This window comes from Physeter macrocephalus, unplaced genomic scaffold (assembly GCF_002837175.3).
Source record: "Physeter macrocephalus isolate SW-GA unplaced genomic scaffold, ASM283717v5 random_360, whole genome shotgun sequence".
Lineage (NCBI taxonomy): Eukaryota > Metazoa > Chordata > Mammalia > Artiodactyla > Physeteridae > Physeter > Physeter macrocephalus.
This window is the reverse complement of record NW_021145594.1, coordinates 25,906-44,100: the sequence shown is the minus strand read 5'-3', so window position 1 is coordinate 44,100 and position 18,195 is coordinate 25,906. Positions and strand designations below refer to the sequence as shown.

The 18,195-nt window shown below is 53.2% G+C and overlaps 1 protein-coding gene and 1 non-coding gene across 2 annotated transcripts; one reads left to right on the top strand and one right to left on the bottom strand.

The window, feature by feature from the left end:
- The first annotated feature begins 4,741 nt into the window (after positions 1-4,741).
- LOC112067661 (U6 spliceosomal RNA) lies at positions 4,742-4,845 on the top strand. The gene has a single exon (XR_002893398.1). It is a non-coding gene; the product is annotated as a U6 spliceosomal RNA (small nuclear RNA).
- Positions 4,846-8,104: 3,259 nt separating this feature from the next.
- On the bottom strand, positions 8,105-17,778 carry CDC37 (cell division cycle 37, HSP90 cochaperone). The gene is made up of 8 exons (XM_007107251.4): positions 17,558-17,778; positions 11,601-11,882; positions 11,155-11,263; positions 10,937-11,052; positions 10,728-10,850; positions 9,920-10,102; positions 9,748-9,819; positions 8,105-8,668 (listed from the first exon to the last, which is right to left on the bottom strand). Exons 1-8 carry the CDS (start codon positions 17,657-17,659, stop codon positions 8,516-8,518), a joined length of 1,140 nt encoding a protein of 379 aa, XP_007107313.1. The 5' UTR covers positions 17,660-17,778; the 3' UTR covers positions 8,105-8,515.
- Between the last annotated feature and the right edge of the window lie 417 nt (positions 17,779-18,195).

The following is an 18,195-nucleotide window of genomic DNA, read 5'->3' as shown; positions in this document are numbered from 1 at the left end:
AATGAACAAACAAAATGTAATATAGCCGTACAATGGAATACATTCGACCCTTTGTATCCACGGGTTCTGAATCCCAGATTTAACCAGCCATGGATGGAGAATAATCAAAAGAAAAGGAAATTCCACAAAAAAGCAAAGACTTGAATTTGCCATACGCTGGCAATTATTTACATATCATTTACATGGTATTAGGTGTTGTAAGTGATCTAGAGATGATTTAAAGTGTACAGGAGGATGTACGTAGGTTATATGCAAATACTATGCCATTTTATATAAGGGACTTGAGCATCTGCAGATTTCGGTATCCATGGGGTGTCCTGGAATGAATCCCCATGGATACCGAGGGACGATTGTATTATTTACCCATAACAAGGAATGAAGTTCTGACACATGCTACAGTGGGCATGAAACTTGAAAACCTGTCAAGTGCTGGGACTTCCCTGGTGGTTCAGTGGTTAAGACTCTGCACTCCCAATGTCGGGGGCCTGAGTTCGATCCCTGGTCAGGGAACTAGATCCCGCATGCGCAAATAAAGATCCCACATGCCACTAATGAAGATCCTGCAGGCTGCAGCTAAGACCTGGTGCAGCCAAATAAATAAATAAATATTAAAAAAGAAAACATATTAAGTGCAAGAAGCCAGATACAAGAAGACGAATACTGTATGATTCCACTTTATAGGAGGTCCCTAGAGGAGACAGAAAGTAGAATGGTGGGGCCAGGGGCTGAGGGACGGGGAGGGGCAGTGAGTGTTTAACGCGAACAGAGTTTCAGTTTGGGGAGATGAGAAAGTTCTGGAGATGGATGGTGGTGAGGGTTGCACAACAATGTGAATGTACTCATTGCCCCTGAACTAGAAACTTAAGAATGATTTAAACGTGAAATTTTATGTTATGTGTATTTTAACCACAATGTTTTAAAAATCAGGGGGAAGTGAGGTTAGTGAAATGGACAAAGGTGATCAAAACGTACAAATTTCCAGTTATAAAATAAATAAGCCCTGGGGATGTAATGTACAGCATGGTGGCTAATAATACGGTATTGTATAACTGAAATCTGCGAAGATGGTGGATCTTAAAAGTTCTCATCACAAGAAAAAAGTTTTTGTAACTGTGTATGGTGATGGATGTGAATTGGACTTATTGTGGTGATCATTTCACAGTGTATACAAACATCAAATCATTATGATGTTCCTGAAACTAACATAATGTTATATGTCAATGATACCTCAATTTTCTTTTTTGGGGGGGGGCGCTGCGCCGCAGGGCTTGCGGGATCTTCCTTGACCAGGGATTGAACCCGCGCCCCCGTCAGTGAAAGCACGGAGTCCCAGCCACTGGACTGCCAAGGAATTCCCTCTCAATTTTCTAAAAATCTAAAAAAATTGTCTGTGTGCCATCCACTGAGGTAAAAAACAAAACAAAACAAAACCAGCATAAATACCGTGGAGGATCTCAGAGTTCCACTCTCCACTTTCATCCCTGGAGGGAAGTGGATGTTGTGCCTTCCACCCCCTAAGCAATGAGTAAGGGCCACTTTTCATTTAGCCAATACATATCTCTTGAGCACCTACTTTATGCTCGGCCTTGTTCTAGGTCCTGGCAACACAGCAGGGAAGGGAACAGATAAAATTCCCTGCACTAGTGGCGTGATATTCTAGATGGCACGACAGCCAAGAACAAGGAAAAACAAGTAAAAATATATAGTGTGACGGAGTGACACGATATAGAAAAAGCAAAGCAGGGAGATGACGTCACTGGAGATCGGGTGGCCTGGGACCATCTTTCTGATCTGCAGGAGCTGAGGTGGAGACACAAGGATGTCGGGTGCAGGGTGTACCAGGCAGGGGGAACAGCTGAGGCAAAGGTCTGGAGAAGAAGGCTGTCCTTGAACTTGATGTAATTCCTATCTATCTGCTGGGCCCCATAACTTGCTTCACTGCATTTCTTTTTTCTTTTCTTCTCATTTCATTATTTCTTTTTAATTTATTTAATTAATTTATTTATTTATTCTTGGCTGTGTTGTGTCTTCGTTGCTGTGCACGGGCTTTTCTCTAGTTGTGGCAAGCGGGGGTTACTCTTTGCTGCAGCGTGCAGGCTTCTCATTGCGGTGGCTTCTCTTGTTGCAGAGCATGGGCTCTAGGCGCGCGGGCTTTGGTAGTTGCAGCACGCGGGCTCAGTAGTTGTGGCACATGGGCTTAGTTGCACCGTGGCATGTGGGATCTTCCCCAACCAGGGATTGAACCCATGTTCCCTGCATTGGCAGGTGGACTCTTAACCACTGAGGCACCAGGGAAGTCCCTCATTATTTCTTTTAACAATTAATTAATTTTTTAAAATAAATTTATTTATTTATTTATTTTTGGCTGCGTCGTGTCCGTTGCTGCACGTGGGCTTTCTCTAGTTGCGGCGAGCGGGGGGCTACTCTTCATTGCAGTGCGTGGGCTTCTCATTGCAGTGGCTTCTCTTGTTGTTCACTGCATTTTTGTTCATGAATTTCATCCATATTGATGTGAGTTACTCTCCCTGGTTTCACTGCTCTGTCGTGCAGCACTGTACACATTAATAGGCTATAATTTATTTGTCCCTTCCCCCATGAATGGACAGTTATGTGAATTCCAATTTTGTGGTCTCAATGTCTCCAGGAAACAAACTTTTCCCACTCTTTTTTTTCTTTTTAATTTTTTTTGGATTTTTTTTTAAATAAGTAATTCATTCACATAGTTCCAAATCGAAAAGGCACAAAATGATTTTGAGGACAGGTCCCCACTCTTCCAGCTCCCTGACACCCATCTCATTACTGAATTCAAAACATGCTATGGTTTAATGGTTCCTCAAAAAGAATTACCATATGATCCAGCAATTGCATTTCTGGGTGTATACACAAAGAAAGCACGGACTCAGAGAGATATTTGTACATCCGTGTTCATAGCATCATTATTCACAATAGCCAAGAGGTGGGAAGCAACCCAAGTGTCCATCGATGGATGAATGGATAAACAAAATGTGGTGTGTTATACAATGGAATATTATTCAGCCATAAAGAAAAATTTTTAAAAAGAAGAACATTCTGGTACATGCTACACCATGGATGAACCTTGAAAACACTAAACTGAGTGAAATAAGCCAGGAACAAAATTACAGATATTTTATGAGTGGGGACTTAAATGTTTAATGCATACAGAAATTCTCATACTTGGACTTCCCTGGTGGCGCAGTGGTTAAGAATCCGCCTGCCAGTGCAGGGGACACAGGTTCGAGCCCTGGTCCGGGAAGATCCCACATGCCGCAGAGCAACTAAGCCTGTGTGCCACAGCTACCACTACTGAGCCCACGTGCCGCAACTACTGAAGCCCAAGCGCCTAGAACCCATGCTCTGCAGCAAAAGAAGCCACCACAATGAGAAGCCCCCACACCACATCGAAGAGTAGCCCCTGCTCACCGCAACTAGAGAAAGCCCGCGCACAGCAACAAAGACCCAACGCAGCCAAAAATAAAAATTAATTAATTAATTTAAAAAATATGAAGTATACAATTCAATTAAAAAAAATAAAGCCTTGTACTTAATACCACTGAATCGTACCCCTCAAAATTGTTAAAATGGGGACTTTCCTGGCGGTCCAGTGGTTGTGACTTCCCCATCCCACTGCAGGGGCCGTGGGTTTGATCCCTGGTCAGGGAACTAAGATCCCGCATACTGCGTGGCGTGGCAAAAAACAAAACAAAACAACAACCCAAAATCGTCAAGTGATCAGTTTTATGTTATGTACATTTTACCACAATTAAACACACACACACACGCGCGCGCGCGCGCTCACACACTTACGGAATGCTTACTCTTTGCTGTGTTCTCAGCCGTGGGGGTTTAGCCATGAACAAAACACAGGAATCCCTGCCTTCAGGAAGCTTACATAAACCAGATAAATACTAATTAGTGGGTTTTGTGGGTTTTGCTGGAAGGTGGAAGTGGTGGGCAGAGAAGAGTGGAGCAGATAAAGGGTATAGGGTGCAGGAGTAACTTGTTTTAGGCTCTGTCCTCAGCACCCAGTGTAATTCCAGGCCCCCAGCAGGATATGTGCTGCCTATGAGCAATTGTGTGTTCAGGGCTTCCTCCTATAGCCACACAAAAAAAGCACACTGCTTCACTCAGCTTCCATGTCCTTGGCTTCTGGTGGGTTCTGCCGATGGGGAAGGCTGGCAGGAGGTCAGAGGTGGGAGACAGACGAGGGCCCCTATTCCCTCCCTGCCCAACCACAGTTGGGCAGTGGTGGTTTCTCTGTGGCCACATAACCTGCAAGGAGCCCCTTCTTCACGGCTCCAGATGTCAGCAAGTTCTGCTCCCTGCCCATCCCCTTTAGTCCTGTCAAAATCTCCCCACTGTTGCTAGTTCCGGGTGCCTTATGGGATTACAACGCCCCAAAGATGTCCAAGCCCTAATCCCCAGTAAGGGAGAATCAGGAATTAAGAATGCTACTCAGGGCTTCCCTGGTGGCGCAGAGGTTGAGGGTCGGCCGGCCGATGCAGGGGACGCGGGTTTGCGCCCCGGTCCGGGAAGATCCCACGTGCCGCGGAGCGGCTGGGCCCGTGAGCCATGGCCGCTGAGCCTGCGCGTCCGGAGCCTGTGCTCCGCGACGGGAGAGGCCACAACAGTGAGAGGCCGCGTACCGCAAAAAAAAAAAAAAAAAAAGAAAAAGAAAAAGAAAAAAAAATGCTACTCAGCTGACTTTAAGGTAGGGAGATTAGCGCTTGCTTCAACAGCACGTGTACTAAAATTGGAAGGATACAGAGATTAGCATGTCCCCTGCACAAGGATGACGCACAAATACGTGAATCATTCCATATTAAAAAAATGATAGGGAGATTATTTTGGTGGACTCAGTGTAACCACAAAGGTCCTTAAAAGTGGAAAGGGGAGGGGACTTCCCTGGTGGCACAGTGGTTAAGAATGTAGGGGACACAGGTTCGAGCCGTGGTCCGGGAAGATCCCACATGCCACGGAGCAACTAAGCCCGTGCGCCACAACTACTGAAGCCTGAGCGCCTAGAGTCCGTGCTCCGCAGCAAGAGAAGCCACTGCAATGAGAAGCCCGTGCACTGTAACGAAGAGTAGCCCCCGCTCACCTCAACTAGAGAAAGCCCGCGTGCAGCAACAAAGACCCAATGAAGCCAAAAATAAATAAATAAACAAACAAAGAAATAAATTTATTTATTTTTTAAAAAAAGTGGAACGGGGAGGTAGAAAAAGAGGTCAGAGTGATGTGACAGACCTTGATTCATCTTTGCCATCTTTGAAGATGGAGGAAGGGGGCTGTGAGCCAAGGAACACAGGCAGCCCCTAGAAGCTGGAAACAGCAAGGAAATGGATCTTACCCAGAGCCTCCGAAAGGATCACAGCCCTGCCAATGCCTTGATTTTAGCACAGCGAGGCCCGTGTTAGACTTCCTGCCTGCGGAGTGTAAGGTAATGCATTTGTGTTGAAGCCACTAAGCTTGTGGTGATTTGTTACAGCTGCCATAGAAAATGAATCCACTCAACACCCATCTGTTGGTTCTCCCGTCCCACTCACATCATTACATTTTGTTCAGTGAAACCCTTTTGAGTGGAATTCTGTTTGCCGCTAAGACCCAGCCAGTCCTGCTTCTGGGAGCTTACTCTATAGGTGGGATGCCTGTCTTCGTGGAAAATGGTGCACAAAGGTATTTTTCATAGCATTGCTTGTAAAAGTAGAGATGGAAAAACCTGCAAGTGTTAAAAAAAAAAAAAAAAAACGCTGGTGAAATAAATGCTGAGATGTGCACATACTGGAACTTTCTACCAGAGTAGAAAGAATGAGGAAGTGCTGATGAACTGATAAGGAAAAATCTGCAGGGCCACAAGGTTCAGTGAAAAACAGCAAAGACGTGTCACCGACTGCAGTGTGTTAGCTTTGTGTAAAAAAGGAACGGAAGGGGTAAGATTACATTTGAACTTGAAAAAGAAACCCTGGAAGGAGTCACGAGACACCGTAGACAGTGGGTTCCCGTGGTTGCGGGCAGGGAACAGGGTGGGTGGAGGGTGAGTAGAGAGAGAACCTACTCTATGTGTCTCTCTTAATAGCTGATGTTTTAAATCCTAGCCGGCGCTAGGGTGAGGCAGGCGAGGCACGAAAGCAAAGAGAGCGCCAACTCAGTAATCGAGATAAATATTTTAATGTAATATTTTCCAGAAACACCATTAATGTGAAAAAAAACATGAACAAAATATTGAAATTTTAAGTCAAAAATCAGTAAACAGAGCTTCCCTGGTGGCTCAGTGGTTAAGAATCCGCCTCCCAATGCAGGGAACACGGGTTCGAGCCCTGGTCCGGGAAGACCGCACATGCCGCGGAACAACTAAGCCCGTGCACCACAACTACTGAGTCTGCACGCCACAACTACGGAAGCCCGTGCACCTAGAGCCCATGCTCCACAAGAAAAGCCAACGCAATGAGAAGCCCACGCACCGCAACGAAGAGTAGCCCCCGCTCGCTGCAACTAGAGAAAGCCCGGGCACAGCAACGAAGACCCAGTGCAGCCAAAAATAAATTAATTAACTTAAAAAAAAAATCAGTAACAGCGCTGAACTCTATTGAAGCCTGAGGTCAAACGAAGTATCAGGAATATGGATTCTATCTTTGAAAGTTTTTGCAGTAAAGAATTAACAAGTTGACGATCCTGAGTGGATCCTGGATGGGTGGGGTTTATCCAGGGCCTTAGGAGGGCCCCCCATCCCCCCCCCCCCCGCCACCAGCCACTCTCATCTATATAAAAAGCTTTAGGCAATACCACTCAGGTTTGCAGCTCACTGTTGCCCCCTGGTGGTGATCAGCTTGGACACAAAGGCATTTACTGGGCCAGGACCCCTTCAGGGCGCTTGGGAATATTTTAGGACCAAGAAAGACCCAGTTTGTGCCGTGGTGGTGCTCACAGCATAAAGGAGACAGCAATACACACATCAGCAAAGCCAGGCAGGTGAAGAAGCTGCGTGGCCAGACGTGACGGGTGACTCAAAAGGCGGGTCAAGGAGGACCTCTGGGAGGAGGTGGCAGAGCTCTGATTGGAGTGAGAAGCAGCTGCCAGGGGGTGGTGTCCCCCAGAAGACGTGGGCAGCGGGCTTCACTGGCTCCTTGGTATTTCATGTCTTAAAAGCTGACGTGTCCTTGTTTATTATAGTATTCTTTAAGCCTTTCCTGTGGCCCGAATATTCCATTACCTTTTAAAGGAAGACTGCTTTAAAAAGATTACTTTTTTAAAGGGAAGGGTGTTCAAGCAGAGGGACAGGCATGTGCCGAGGCCCAGATTTTGAGCATCTGAGTACCAGGCGCCATGCTTGCCTGTACATTATCTCACCTACTCCTCATCGCAACCCTGGGAGGAAGGCATGAACGTTACTCTCACTGTACAGAGGGGGACACTGAGGCTGAGGAATTTGCCCAAGGTCACGCTGATAGAAAAACTTGAAAGTGCTTAAGGATCAGCAAGGAGCGAGTTGATGACAAGGGGAGGACATGAGACGAGGGCAGGGAGGTGACCAGGCAGATGGTGCAGGGCCTGGTGAACTGCAGGGAGGTCTTAGGCTTCTGCTCTGAGGGATGTGCCCTGACTCAGGTGTTCACAGGTGCCCACTGGGGGCTGCCTGTTGGGGTCCAGTGAGGGCAGGGGAGACAAGGAAGAGGCTGGAGTGGGCATGCAGGCCAGAGGTGATAGGGACCTGAACCAGGGTGGAGGACGAAGGGCAGTGGACAGACTCAAGATTTGTTCTGGAGGCAGAGCTGGCCACGTGGAAGGCGAGACACGGTGCAAGATGATGCTCCTGGACGGACGGCGGTGGGGGTCTCAGAGGGATGAGATAAGCCCAAGGCTTCAGGGCGGGGGGGAAGCGAGAACTCCGACACAAAGGTGTCCTGAGGAAGTGTTCCAGGTGGCGGAACGACACATTCCTGGAGAGCCTGGAGTGAGGATGGAGGACATTGCCTGTTTGCTGCAGGGCAAAGCTGGGGGCATCTCAGGCCCAGCCGCCAACACTCACCAGGGTTCCCTCCCACCCCGCAAGAGCAGAGCTGTGCCAGCCCTCCTGAGGTCTCGCGGAGCATCTGAAATCCTTTATTGGAAGATAATTGCTGTTTACTATATAGAAGACTCAACAGCAGATGAACAGTGAAAACGGAGCCCACAGTGACTGGGACAGGGCCCTCGGCTGGGGACCCCACCCATACCCCGTGGACCAGCCTGGCAACCTCTACCCCTCCCTGGAGCCCCGAGCCTTTGGCATAATGCTGAAGTGGGGGAGCTGCAGGCAGTGAAGCCCCTTGACTCAAAGCAGACTTGGATGAGCGCTCGGGGAGTGGGGTCGGTGGAGGGGGGTGGGAAGCCCCTCTGGGCTAGGTGCGGGAGCAGCAAAAGTGGAGGAAGCCGGGAGCTGGGGAGATGGTGTCTATTTTTGTTTTCTGAAAAGGGGCACACAGGGGCCTGCAGGCAGTCGGGCAACAGCTGAGGTGGGTCAGGCGCTGACGTCTTTCTCGTCGCCCGGATTGGAGGCTTCCAGCAAGGGGTCCCCGGGACCCGCCTCCTCCTCTTCTTTGGCCTCACTGGACTTGGAGTTGGGGACCCAGAGGCCGGAGTCGATGCAGCGCTGCATGTGGTGCTTCGCGTCCTGCAGGGAGAAGTGTAGGTTGGACCTTCTGGTGGCCCGCCTGTCCCCTGCACATCCTCAAGCCTGCTTCCTACTCTTTCTAGATGACAGCTTTACAAAAGAACTGCCCGCAATGATGGAAATGGCCTGTAATCTGTGCCGTACAATGTGGGAGCCACCAGCCACGTGGGGCTACCGAGTACTTCAAATGTGGCTGGTGCAGGGGAACTTTAAATCTTACTTAACTTTAATTCAAGTTTAAACAGTGTAGTCTAGAACAAGGGTCAGCAAACTCTTTTGTAAAGGGCCAGACAGTAAATATTTTTGGTTTGCGGGCCCTATGGTCTCTGTCAAAACCGCTCAACCCATCATTCCTCAACTTCATGGTTGTAGCACAACATCAGCCACGGACAAGATGAAAATGAACCAGCCTGGCTGCTGCATTCCAATCAAGTTTTACGTAGAGACAGGCAATGAGCCTGCAAGCCATAGGCGGAAGACCCTTGGTCTAGATGTTCATTCCCACAGAAGCGTCTAGAAACCCTGGGCCAGGTCTTCCGACTAGACTCATTTTACAGATGAGGAAAGCAGTGTGGCCAACCAGTGAGACAGGCAGCAGGAATGGGGTCAAACTGAGGTCTATCAAGACTCAAAGTATTTATCTACCAGCGCGGTTACTGCCCCAAACAGCTGATGTTTTTACCAGCACCAACTACGTGCTCAGCCCTCTCCATGGATTTTGTGAGTTAATTTCGAGAGAAAGTGGTTTGATGAGGTAACTGGGGCTGGAAAGAGACCCCCTCCTTGGGCCACCCTGAGCTGCTGGCAAAGGTGGGGTCAGCTGGTGTGCTCATAAACAGCCCACAGGGACAGGGACACTCAATCTGGATACTGGGCACACAGTAGGTGCTCAATAAATGTAAGTGAGCAGGTGGCACAAAGCCTAGCTGCCTCGTGTGCTGGCCACACAGTGACAAAACGTTCCTTGTGCCTTTGAGAAGCCCAGGAGGGACACTTCTACCAATGATGTGGGCAGCAGAGCTGGAGGGGGCAGGGGAGACACATCGCTCGCCCAGGTGGGCTTGGGCGCAGTTACTCACGGTGGGGTCCATCTTGCTGATGGCATCTTGGAGCATCTGCACATCCTTCACGTCAAAGCATTTCTGGAGTTCCTGTGGGTGCAGCGGGGCGGGGTCAGGGCCTGGGTCCCAGGGACCCTGGGGACCCCACTGGCTGCCTGCCTGCTGCCCGCCAGGGCCCAGGGAGCCGCACCTCAGGGAGGGACTCGTAGACCTCGACGGGGTCCAGGCCGCCGGGGCCGAGCCGTTTCTTGCGCTCCTCCTCCTCATACTCCTTCATGGCCTTCTCGATGCGCAGCTTGGCCCGGCCCCGCACGCGGTCTTTGAAGGCCTCCAGCTCGTCGTTGAAGCCCTCCATGTACTGACGGTCAGCAGTCTGCGGGGGGCAGGGGCGTGCACAGGACTGAACTGGGGGACCCAAGACCGTCCCACTGCAGGTCCTCAGAGATGCCCCAGGGCTCCCCACATCTGGGCCTCAGGGCTCTCCTCTGCTCCATCTAGTCTCCTCTGCCTCCTCTGAACTCGACTTGACACCTCTGTGCTCACGACCACCTGCCTGCACATCCCCCTGAACTTCAGACTCGTGACACCCACCTCCTCCAGGTCCTCCTGTGGAGTTTAGCAGGCACCTCAAATGCAACACAGCCACCCCGGAGCTCCAGATCACACCCCTTAGTCTGTCCTGCATCTCCCCCAGCTCAGCAGGGGTAGCTCTGCTCTTCAGGTGCTCAGGTAAGAAACCCACAGGCATCCTCGACTCTGGCCCTCACCCCAGGTTAGGACTTTCAGCACATCGTGCCAGCTCGGCTTTCCAAATCTGCCCAGGAGCCGACCAGCTGTCAGCTCCTCCATGGCCCAGCCCTCTCCTGACTGAGGAGAGGACTGATCACAGGGGCTTGAGTCCGAGTAAACCCGTGTCTGTCTCCCCCAGTGAACCGCAGGCTGGTTCCCTGAGGAGGACCACCCTCCACTCTGCCCTGGCCGCTCCGGCCCCTCCCTACCTTGATCTTGGTGAAGAACTGCCGGAAGCAGGCACGGGGGTCCACCTTCAGACTCTTGGCCAGCTCCAGGATAAACTGCATGACGATGGTCTGGTGGGCCACCTGCTCCATCAACGCACATTTCTGCCAAGGGAAAATAAGCACGGCGTCACCAAGTGGCAGACTCAGGGCAGAGCCTTTCCCCAGCCCCGGGGGCGGGCTCCACATACCTCCTCCACCTCTAGGTCAATGCACCAGATGACCAGGTAGTTGGCGGTCTCCTCGCACACCAGGTGGACGTTGTCCGACAGGTACTTCTGGCTGTCGTCCCAGCGGCGGAGCATGCCTGCGAGAAGGTGTTGGCAAGGTGTTGGAAGGGCCCTGGAGGCGGAGGCCAGCCCCTTGTCACGTGCACTGCCCACCGGGCCCCCACCTGGGCCCAACTCACCGAAGTGCTTGATCTGTTTCTCATACTTCTCCACGAAGGTTTTGTGTTTCTGTTCCCTCACCTCCTCCGACTCCTCCTCCGCCTGCTCAGGCTTGGTATTGACCATGCTCTGTGGTGGGGTGAGAAGGGGAGCGGGCTGGGGCGAGGCTGTGGAGCGCCTCAAGCGTGGCCGGGTGGGCCGCGGCCGCAGCGCCCATCCCATCCAGGGTGGAGGTGGTGACGGTGCCATGAACATCAGTGTGGCGGGAGCGTGGGCGTGGCAGGTGTGGCCTCGGACTAGGGCCTTCGGGCAGATCAGAGGGGGGGTACCGGTGGGGTGCCTCACCTGCCTGGGCCCCCACACGTGATCCCCTCACCCGCCACCCCCATCCACCCGCCCCTGGACCTGGGCAGTCCCCTCCGCCACACCTGCCGCCGTCTGCCGGGCACGCCCGGCCCTCGCACACCTTGCTGAAGCCGTCCTTGCTGAGCGTGTCCACGTTCCAGGGCATGCTCTTCTCCTTCCTGCGCATCTCCTCTAGCTTCTGCTCCCAGCCCCGCTCCTCCCTGCGCAGCTGCTGTGCCTCGGCCTGCAGCCGCTCCAGCTCGGCCTTGCTGCCCTCGCCGTCGGCCGCCTCCAGCTCCTTCAGCTTCCGCTGGCACTCGGCCACCTTGCGCTTGCACTCGCGACAGCCCCTGTCCAGCTCCTCCTTCTCTTTCTGGAACTGCTCCATGCGCTCCACCCGGGCCTGTGGGACAGGCACGGCCCATCACTCTGCGGAACGGCTTGTCCCTTGACCCCAGCCCCAGCCCCCGGACCCCAACAGCTGCACCTGGGATGACCCCAGAGAATGTCAGCACCAACCTCCGTGGGCCGGACTCCCAGCTCCCGCTCTCGCCCCTACAGGTGCACCTGAGCCAGGGCGGGTCCCTCTTCTGCTCAGAACCCTCTACGGCTCCCACCTCACTTGGAGCAAAAACCTAAGTCCTCCCTGTGACCCACAGGGCCGTGCGCAATCTGTCCCGTGCCCTCCATGGCCTCACCTCTTCCTGCTCACCCCCTCCCTCCAGCCACGCTGGCTGCCTCACCTTTTCTTGAACCCACTTCAAACCTCAGGGCCTTTGCACTGGCTGTTCCCTTGGCCTGGAATGTTCTCTCCCCAGATACTCCCCACCCCGGCATCCTTATTATCTTCTTTTTTTAAAAAATATATTCATTTATTGGCTGCACCCTACAGCATGCGAGATCGCGGTTCCCTGATCAGGGGTTGAACCTGTGCCCGGTGAATTGGGAGTGTAGAGTCTTAACCACTGGACCACCAGGGAAGTCCCCCCTTATCATCTTCAAATGTCCCCCTTATCATCTTCAAATGTCCCAGGGAATTCCCTAGTGGTCCAGTGGTTAAGACTTCGTGCTTTCACTGCCAAGGGCCGTGGTTCAATCCCTGGCTGGGGAACTAAGACCCCACAAGCTGCGCAGTGTGGCAAAAAAAAAAAAAAAGTCCCTTACAGATGAGGCCTTCCTTGACTACCCGGCTGAAGGTCTCAACCTCCCCCTACTCTGCTCTGCTTGATCTTCCTCCTCAGCACTTGTCACCTGACAACAGCCTGTGACAATTATTTATCATGTTTCGGGCACTGTCCTCCTCCAAGGATACTGGCTCCACGAAGGTGGGGATCTGTTCACTGTTGTGCCTCCAGAGCCAGGAACTGGGCCTGACACACAGTACGGACTCAGGAAAGCCTTATTGGATGTAATAAAGTAATAAGATGCTGGATAGAGGCCTCACCCCTCCCCAGGGTCTCAGGTTCCCCCTCCTCCCTGGAGCCACCCTCAGTAACACTCGGGCACCCTCCTGTGCCAACCACGCCCCTCAAGCCACCGCTGCTTGGGTGTCCCACAGGCACCTCAAATTCTGTGCCCAAAACTGAACTCCCCATCGGAGCCCCCCAGACCTGTTTTACTGCTGTGTCCTCCCTCAGCAAAGAGCCTGCCCCCGCCTCCCGTCCCAAGCTGAGGCCTGTTGTGAGCCCTGTCCCTCCCTCTCTGCCACCAAATCCTGACACTATTTTTTTTTTTTTGGCCATGCTGCGTGGCTTGTGGCATCACAGTTCCTCGACCAGGGATTGAACCCGGGGCACGGCAGTGAAAGCCTAGAATCCTAACCACTAGGCTACCAGGAAACTCCCCTGACACTTTTCATTTCCAGTTGTTTCTACAATTTGCTCCACCCCGAGTGCAGCACCTGGATCTGCAGAGGCCCGCTCAGCTCTGTCTCCAGGCCAGCATGCCCTCCTGAGCGCAGCCTAGTGCCCACCAGCCTCCTGTCCCCCGCCACCCTAGACGCCGCTCCTCAGACCTCCTCTTCCACCGCACCGCATCTCCTCAGCCCCCCATCCTGACCCCTATCAGATCACTGGGCCCTGTCACTCTCCAACCCTGCTTGGCTCCCAGCAGTGCCTGCTCAACCCAGAGCCAATGACTGAACCCTGAGAGGTGCCACCATCTTCCATCGCTGTCGCCCCAATCCAGGCTCGGAAGCTGCCACAGGAGCCTTTGAAATGTACCTGTCTGACCCAAGCCCTCCCTGCTACCTCAAACTGGAGTGTCTGGGTTCAGAGGGGACCCCACACCCCTGCCCCACGCTGGCCAGATGGCCAAGGCTCCCTGGGGGGCTGGGTCCCAGGCCGATGCCGGCCCCTGTGGTTGATGTTAGCCCTGAATGGACCAGCTCTCTCCTGACTCTTAGCCTCTGCACATGCTGTCCCTCCCACCTGGAACTCTCTTCCCCTTACTCCATCTGCTTTGTCCCCAAGTCTCAGCTTCGACAGAGCCTTCCCCAAGTGCCCGACCCCCAGAGTCACTGAGCCCCAAAGGCCCCTCTATGATCAGATGACGTGATGAGATGCTAGTGGAAGGCCTTGGGGCACCAGACCTGGGGTCATATCTCACAGCCACCATGTAATGGCCGGGTGTCCCTGGGCCAGTCCCCTAACTTCAGTTTCCTCATCTGTCAGATGCAGACAACAGTGCTGACCTCACAAGGTTGCACTGGGAAAAGCAAAAAAGGTTATAAAAGTAGACAGTCCAGAGCCGTGTTGGGTGCTCAGTCAGCACCATTCCCACGTTGGCTGCTGTCGTTACTGTCTGTCCAAGGGGACAATCTGTCTCTCTGGGGACTATACTGGGGCTCAAACAAGAAAATGTACTTCAAGTACTTAGCTCGATATCCAGTAAAGGCTTATAACTGGTAACTGAGAGCAGTTGTTACTGCATCATCAGAGCAGCCCAGCTCCACCACTTACTGGTGATGTGACCTTGGCCAAGTCTCATATCTCTCCCTGCCTTGGTGTCCCCCTCTATGAAATGGGGCCTCACAGGGTTGTTGTGAGGACTAAATGAGCTACTCCCAGGAAACTGCTTGCAACACAGCACTCAGTATACGTGTCCTCAACTGTCATCACCGTCGTCATGGCCACGGCCACGGCCACCAGAATGGTCTGCTAACTTGCTTCTGTGTTTTACTAGAGGCCGTATCTCCAGGTTCTAGCACAGGGCCAGGAAGACGGCGGGTGAAAATCGGGAGACCTGAATCCTTCTCTAACGCCCCATAGGACCGACAAGGCCAACACTGAGCCTCACTTTTCCCACTCGGATAAGGCCCTCGCCTTGCGGAGGACACCTTGCGGCCTCTGCCACTTCTCTTTTTCCATGATGGGCCTGTGTCACCTGGAGCCTTCCTGCTGCCTTATGAGGGTTATGGTTGGCATTACAGCTGGCCTTGGGTGGCAGCAGGAATCTACCACACTGCTGGTTTCTGCTGGACGGCCATCAAAATCTTCCCGGCATCCTTTGAGCAGCCGCCAGGGAGGCCAAAGCTAAATAAAGGCCTCCTGGAGCTGCTGGGGGTGGCAGCCTGCCTGGCCTGAGCTTTACGCCTCCGGGAGAGGCTGTAGCAGGCTGGGCACGGCAGAAGCCTCGGCAGCGAGAAGGGGCCACAGGTAGCACTGCCCTCCTTAAAGACAGGGGACCCGAAGCGCACAGAACCTGGATGCCACACAGCTCACTGGGAGGAGCCACAAGAAACTAGTACTGGTGGCTGTTTCTGGGCAAGGGAGCCAGGGAGCCAGGGAGCTGGAGCCGGGAAGACTCGCTGGTCCCCTTCTGGAACCTTTGGATTATTTTTTTTACCATGAGCGTGAATTACATGAGTAATAATAATGATAATGGCTAAAGTTTCTACACAGTTTATTACATGCCAGGTGCTGTCCTGAGAGCATTACACACATTAAATACATAAGGCAACCCTCACAACAACCCTATGAGGTAGATACTAATAAGATCCCCAGCTGGAGAAATTGAGGCACAGAGATCAAAACTCACTGGGGGCAATGCAGCAGGTCAGTGATTCAGCAGGAGCCAGCATCTGAACCTGGGTGGGTAGGCCTGTGCTCAGAAGCACACCAGGCTACCTTTTCTCTAATCTCCCTTTCCCCTCTGGTCCTGCTTACTCCCTCCCAGGCCCTGAGCCAAGTTCTTTTCAGATCTCATTTCATGTTGTCCTTACGACGGTCTCAGGGAGGTGGGGTCTCACTCCCCCTAAAGCAGCAATGGCCCTGTGGCAGGGCTGGGATGAGAACCCAGGCTTGGTGGCCACTGAACCGGATGCTGGAGACACCAGGCTCCCCGTCTCCACTCCAGCACTGGGGCTCCCAGCGGCAGGCCAGGAAAAGGTTTTGTGCCAAGAGGGAGAAGGGAGGAGAATGCTGCAGGAGAGGGGGCATCGGCCTCCCAACTCAGCAGGACAAAACCGTCCTCCCCACGGTGATATAGATTAACTATGTGACAGAAATAGGTGTTCCCAAGAATCGCCTTGAGAGCTTGCAGAGATATTCAATATTTCATAATAAAATGTTACACATGGCAAGAAAGAGAAGTGCTAGAACTTTCTCCTTACACTCCAGGGGCCCACCTGGCAGGTACACTACCCAGGAGGCTGCTGCTTAAGGAATGGGTTGGAACTGGGACTGGGAACCAGATGTAGGGACTAATGCTGGGTCTTGGCAGGATGGGGAAGGGCCCTTCCAGAAGCTTCTAGATAAACGACTGGGAGCTGATATATGGGAAGGTCGAGTGAGGAATTCCTAACTGGAAGATTCTGAGAGATATATGCCCTCAGTTTGAGAGTATAACAAGCATAGGAATGTGGGTGCAGGAGCTCTGATTTGGTGGAGCAGGAGATTAGAACATTAGGTCTCATGAGAGCCATTCTGTTGGCCTGAGAGTGCTGCTGGTCAGGGAGAGGGGTGAGAGAACACACAGACTTGGGATTCTGGGGTCTGGATTTGGGGGAAAATAAATAAAAGAAGGGGCAGGGAATTTGGAATCAGACTGGGAGGGTTCCTGGTAAAAGCAGGGTCAGTGTGGGTGTCTGAGAACAGCAGACCAAACTGGGGTCAGAAGGAAGCTGGGGTGGGTTTAGGTCCTGGACTTGGGTTTGAATGAGGCATTCCAATGCTGGCGGAGGTTCCTACAGGAAGCCTGTCTTGCGGGTGGGCGGTGACTGGGCCTGCAGTACCAAGTAGGGGCAGGGGCTCTGGCTGGGCAGGACGCCACGTGGGTAGGGTTTCCTGATGCAATGGGAAATTGGGTCTACAGTACATGAGGCTGAAGGAGAGCGGCCGGAATTGGAGGTTCCATCAGGGTGGAGCTGGTGGTTCAGTCTGAAAGGGAATCAGGTTTCAAAATTCCAGTCCTAGATGGGACTGAGGGCCCTGGTGGGGCACCGGTCTACGTTCTAGAGAAGGGGTCCTGGGTGTGGGTTGGAGTCCCAGGCCAGGAACAGAAATCTCAGGGGAGGACAGAATTCCTTGCTCTACTGAGAGGAGCAGAACCTCTAGATCTAAATGGGAATCACCGTCAAGATTCCGAAAGGCAGGTCACAGACTAGACTTAAAGTATTGGGAACTCTAGGGGTTGGGAGGGGCCAGTGGGACATCCAAGATCAAAAGTGGGTACCCGAAAATGTTCAGGGTGCAGATTCCGAGGTAGAATTCTGGGTGTAAGTGGAAGGTCCCAAATGGATTGGGGGGGCACGTCCAAAGCTTGTCTTGGTAGTCTAAACTGTGAAGAAGGCGCCCTAGGGGTCAACTGGGAGTTCCAAGAAGAAACTGGAAGGGGAAGGGGGAGGGGGGAAGGGGGAGGGGGAGGGGGGAGGGCCCGGGATCGCGGGCAAGTAACTCAAGGGTCTCGGCAGTTCTGTTGCCCCGGAGTTGAACCAAAGGACCCCGGGCGATCCTGAAAGTCCAGACTGTAGGGTGGGAAACCCAGGTGTCAATGGCTGGGCCCACGGCAGTATCAGGGGTCAGAGCTCTGAAGCGGAGTCCCGGGAGTGGGGGAAGGCGCTGGGCGCGCGCGCTCTACCTGGTGCCGCCAGCGGAAGAGGCTGGCTGTGTCGATGTTGGGGTGCGTCTCGTCTTCATCGTCAGACACCTCGATGTGGTCCCAGACGCTGTAGTCCACCATCTTGCCTCCGCGGCCCAGCCCGCTCCGGCTCTGGCAGCAGCAGCAGCAGCAGCAGCAGCAGCAGCGGCGGCGGCGACGGCAGCGGCCGCTGCGGCTACGGCGGCAGCAGTACACAGACTCTGCCCGCAGAGCCCCGCCCCTTCCGTTTCCGCCCGGGCGCGGACGCCCCCGCCCGCGCGTGACGTCACATCCCTAGTAACCGCAGCAGCGGCACTGGCGACCGAGATCTTAAAGACCCCTGCGCACGTGTTCCGGCTCCCGGGAGTCTTCGCCGAGACCTCACCCCATCGGGCTCGGGGCCTCCGCTAGGCACCTCCTAGGGGTATACGGGTGGATTCTCCATCCTCGAGCTCCCCTTATCTCCCGCTGCCCCACGGTGGGCGTTTACGGCGGCCGCGAGGGGGGCAGTTGGCGAGAATGAGGGAGAGGATTGTCCCCTTAGCCACGCCGCAGTGACGTCAGCCGGAGCCCACTGCTGGGGCCGGGCCTCGGCGAGAAGGCCTCGCTCCCGCACCTTGTGAAGAGGAACTTAACTT

Coding starts and splice junctions, on each gene's coding strand:
- CDC37 (XM_007107251.4), bottom strand. CDS start 17,659: ATGGTGGACTACAGCGTCTGGGACCACATCGAGGTGTCTGACGATGAA. Junction 11,053..11,154: donor GAAACAGATCAAGCACTTCG/GTGAGTTGGGCC, acceptor ACCTTCTCGCAG/GCATGCTCCGCCGCTGGGAC. Junction 10,103..10,727: donor AGTTCTTCACCAAGATCAAG/GTAGGGAGGGGC, acceptor TGCCCCCCGCAG/ACTGCTGACCGTCAGTACAT.